The 4,352-nt window shown below is 51.7% G+C and overlaps 1 protein-coding gene across 1 annotated transcript; it reads left to right on the forward strand.

Annotated features, from left to right (window-relative positions):
• Positions 1-1,521: 1,521 nt before the first annotated feature.
• LOC123128711 (cold-shock protein CS120-like) lies at positions 1,522-2,400 on the forward strand. Its single transcript, XM_044548792.1, has 2 exons — positions 1,522-1,814; positions 1,918-2,400. The coding sequence occupies exons 1-2, from the start codon at positions 1,588-1,590 to the stop codon at positions 2,240-2,242; spliced, it is 552 nt and encodes a 183-aa protein (XP_044404727.1). The 5' UTR covers positions 1,522-1,587; the 3' UTR covers positions 2,243-2,400.
• Positions 2,401-4,352: the final 1,952 nt, after the last annotated feature.

Consider the following 4,352-nt stretch of genomic DNA (forward strand, 5'->3'; position numbering starts at 1 on the left):
CAATGTGGTTCGATCCCACTGTTTTTCCTACGCGTGGCTGCAGTTTACCATCCAGCAACGGCTCATGTGGTTGCGTCGCGCTTGAATCATACCGCCTCTGATGACAACTGAAAGTCTGAAATTACCATAGGTCAAGTGCGAGTGTAGGATGAAAAAAGTGTCTATAAATTGCTTCAATATTTTTGTTGTGCTTTGTTTATATAGAAGCAAGTCATATGCTGCTCTGATATGAGATTATTGCATAAACAGATTAACTTTTTTTATCTTAAAATTATATCTACGTATGGAGGTGCTACTGTTGCTGGAGGCAGCACTTCCAGTTTTCAGTTGAGACCAGATAATTGTGATCGATTTCACCCCCTCTTTTGGGTCATCTGTTCTTACTTCTGCTTTGGCTCACCAGCATTCATCTAGTGTGAATCCCCAACCTGCATTTAAATACTGCACTGAATATCTATAGTCTAGCAAATCAAGTTTGTTTGATGCAAAAATTCTGAGGATGTTGCTCTCTGCTATTGTCTTCGCAAATTGCCTGCTTCACGGTTTTGACTTCATTGTGGTTGTGTTTCTTTACTGCTAAAATACGAAGGATTGTAGTGACATGTCCTGAATCCATTGAATTAGAAAACTACATGAATTCGAATAAAAGATTGTTTGATATTATCCCTATAAAAGCAAAGGAAGTCTACAAAGATATTTCAGTGGATGCGCATTTTTCTCCAGAATAAAGTGCAAATGAATTTTAAGGAAAATTACTAAACATTTCAATCCTATAAATCAAACAGCAACATAGAGTGTACATTTGGCTTCAAAATTTGTCCACAAAAGAGTGTACTTCTATCTTCTCAATGCACTTTAAAGTAGAAAAACATACTTCTCTCTCATCACATGGTAATCAAGACAAGTAACAATCTACACATGATCTTTTTAATTTCTACATACACTTAGCTCATTAGGGTTGGATAATTAAAGATGAGAGAGATGATGGCTTGCATCTTTTCAATACATTTTTTACTTCACTTCATAATTTGTTCTAAAATCTCTAAGGACAAATTACCGGACGGAGAGAGTAAATCGTCTAAAAATCCTATAATAATTTCTTTTGAATCAAAGCCCTTAGCTTCTCGTATGCTTCGTCGTTACATGCCGACACTTTGGATCTTCCATCCTCTTATCTTAAGCAAACAATACCATTTTTGCAAGCGAAAAGAAGGATCAGATTTTTCGGGGAATCATCTTCTTCCCGGCCGGACGAGGACGAATGAGCTGGGACGTGGCGACCGGGACGCGCCAACTAGCTTAAGAGGCCCGGCCCCTCTAGTCGGCAGCCATCTGCCGACCACCGGTGCCACCGCACGTAGCGCCCAGCCGCGGCGATTCGTCCATCTGACCACCCCTCTTTATGGGCTAGTCGGCACTCACCTGCCCATCCACTCACGAGAGCACACCTGGAGCTTCGTCCACCCTCGAACGGCCTATAAATAGTGCCTCGTGCTGCACCTGCTTTACACAACCACTTGCTTCACACAACCAAGACAAGTAAACAGCAGCACTAGTAGATTTCCCGAGTGACAAGTTCAGCGCAACATGGAGCACCAGGGACACGGCACCGGCGAGAAGAAGGGCATCATGGAGAACATCAAGGAGAAGCTCCCCGGTGGCCAAGGTGACCACCAGCAGACCGCTGGCACCCACGGGCAGCATGGACACACTGGAATGACAGGCACGGAGATGCATGACACCACGGCCACCGGCGGCACCCATGGGCAGCAGGGGCTTACCGGAACGACTGGCACTGGGACACACGGCACCGGTGAGAAGAAGAGCCTCATGGACAAGGTGAAGGAGAAGCTGCCTGGACAGCACTAAGCTCGGTCTGTCCACGGCCGCCACCTTTGCAGAATAATACTCCACCGTGGAGAAGAAGGGCGTCATGGAGAACATCAAGGAGAAGCTCCCCGGTGGCCACGGCGACCACCAGCAGACCGGTGGAGCCTACGGGCAGCAGGGACACACCGGCACGGCGACGCATGGCACTCCGGCTGGCGGCGGCACCTACGGGCAGCATGCACACACTGGAATGACCGGCACGGAGACGCACGGCACCACGGCCACCGGCGGCACCCATGGGCAGCACGGACACGCCGGAACGACTGGCACTGGGACACACGGCACCGACGGGGTGGGCGAGAAGAAGAGCCTCATGGACAAGATCAAGGACAAGCTGCCTGGACAGCACTGAGCCCGGTGTGCCGACGGCCGCTCCCTTGCAGAATAATAACCCTACCGTGTATAAATTGATCTGAGTCTAGTTCACCTAGCTCACTTGGCCGTTGGAGGAGCGAATGTATCTTGTATCTTGTTTAAAGTTTTCACGGACAATATTGTGTTCACGGTTTTCGTCTGTTTACACTCTGTAGTGCAAATTTCCTTTTGTTCTTCCTTTTTTGTCCATCTTATTATCCGACAGACAGACGCAGCGACCATTGTCAGATCAAACTCCGGGTAAATTTCAATCCTAGTATCAGGCGACACTCAGAGTTTGATCTCAATCCTAGTATCAGGCGACACTCGGTGAAATTGCTAACGCTTACGAGAAGAGGTCGGCAAGAAGCAAAATGGCTGAGACAAAATACAGCGACGGCGACGTGGCCACACAGGCATCCTAGAGTACAATGCATGGCCAACCAGGCATCCTACATTGGAGTAGTGCTTAGCGCAAAGCACATACAACGAATACAGAATCATCCTCCAAAAGTCCAAATCCTCGCTCTTTTTACCCATTGTCCATGGAATACATGGCCAAACAGGCATGTCAACAATGTTGAAATAAATCTTGCAAGTACTTCGGAGCTGTAAAAGAAAGGAATGGTAGCTTCGTGCTGCAGGACTTTCCAAGTGGTATGACAGTTTTCTCTTCTTTAGAATAAACCCTGGCTTCGTGCTACTTGAAAGAAGCCTGTGATCAGGTTCAGTTTTACTTTTACAAAGTTCAAAACAAAAGAAACACACTCTACAACAGCGTTCTAGGACAGATTTCTGGCTTATAGGCCACTTAAAAAAAGCTGAACACAAAACCCGAGGTCGCCCCTGCCCGGCGACAGGGATGAGGATCCCCTGACGTGGGCTATCCTACCTTTGAGTCAATGACATATGTGTCCCACCGAGCATGGGGCCCATCTCAGTGACTCAAAGGCAGGGTATGGCAGGGGTTGCTACGTCGGAGGATCCATGTCCCGGCGACAGGGGGCGAACCCTAACGCGCCGCAGCTTCTCCCTCCCCTTCCGGCCTCCCTCCCTCGTTGCCGCCATGAGGTGCCATCGAGCAAAGCCCCGCCGGTGTAGGTGCTGGCGGGGCTCGCGTTCCTCTCTGCTCGGGGCTTGGGCTGGCGCGGGACGACCCTCTCGGGCGGAGTCGTAGGCCTAACGTGGGTCTCCTCGGCACAACGGCGGGCATGCTGGACGGCGGCGCGGTGGCATGCTGCTGCATGTCCAAGGCGCAACGGCCACTGAGGGTCCTTCTTTGGCCGATGCGTGCGGGATGTGCCTTGGCCAGGTCCGGCCGGATCTAGTGCCAGTGGCCTAGAGCGCGGCACGGGTGGTGACCGGAGGCCTGACCGAGTCTCTACAGGAGGTGGGCACGGTGGCCTGGGTGCACCGGGGTTCCGAGTGTGGCGGCGGCAGGCAGCTGGGTCTCGGCCCAGATCCGGTTCTCTGGTGCCTCAGGGGGCCTTGGTTGGTGTTCGACAGTCGTGTAGTGGTGGCACTCTGGTTGCCCAGGCAGCCACATCTGCTTGGGCAGTGACGGTTGGTGCTCAAGGCCGGTGTGCCTGTGGTGGTGGCGCATCCCTTCTCCTAGTTCCGGGCCAGCGGCACGAGCTTCTCTCGCGCAATGGAGATGGCAGGGACGTGAGGCTTGTGCTCGGGAAGATATGATTGGGGCCTGATGTGGGTCGGGGCTCCCGCTCCTGGTAGGTGATGTTGGGCTTGGTACGGGTGGTCCCACGGGCGATGAGGTCCCTCTTGTTGTTGTTGCGGTGCTCGGGCCCCCGCTACTTTGTTGGGCAGATCATCGTCGAAGAAAACTACCGGAGGGGGCCCACCCAGGAGCCACAAGCTCAGGGGGCGTGCCCACCCCCAGGACACGCCTAGCAAGCTTGTGGGCCCCTGGAGCCTTCGACAACCCTAAGTCTAACTCCATAAGTACGGTCTCGCAGAGAAAAAAATCAGATAGAAGGAATCATCACATTTTACGATACAGAGCCACTGCCAACTCCCGATCTTCATCGGGAGGGCTGATCTGGAGTCTGTTTGGGGCTCCGGAGGGTGGAATTCATCGTCGTCGTCATCAT

The sequence above is a fragment of the Triticum aestivum genome, chromosome 6A (genome assembly GCF_018294505.1).
Source record: "Triticum aestivum cultivar Chinese Spring chromosome 6A, IWGSC CS RefSeq v2.1, whole genome shotgun sequence".
NCBI classification, from domain to species: domain Eukaryota; kingdom Viridiplantae; phylum Streptophyta; class Magnoliopsida; order Poales; family Poaceae; genus Triticum; species Triticum aestivum.

What these genes read in the sequence shown, in the direction of transcription:
- LOC123128711 (XM_044548792.1), top strand. Translation starts at nt 1,588, where the DNA reads ATGGAGCACCAGGGACACGGCACCGGCGAGAAGAAGGGCATCATGGAG. An exon ending in ACTGGGACACACGGCACCGG is followed by an intron (nt 1,815 to 1,917) that starts TGAGAAGAAGAG and finishes ATACTCCACCGT; the next exon opens with GGAGAAGAAGGGCGTCATGG.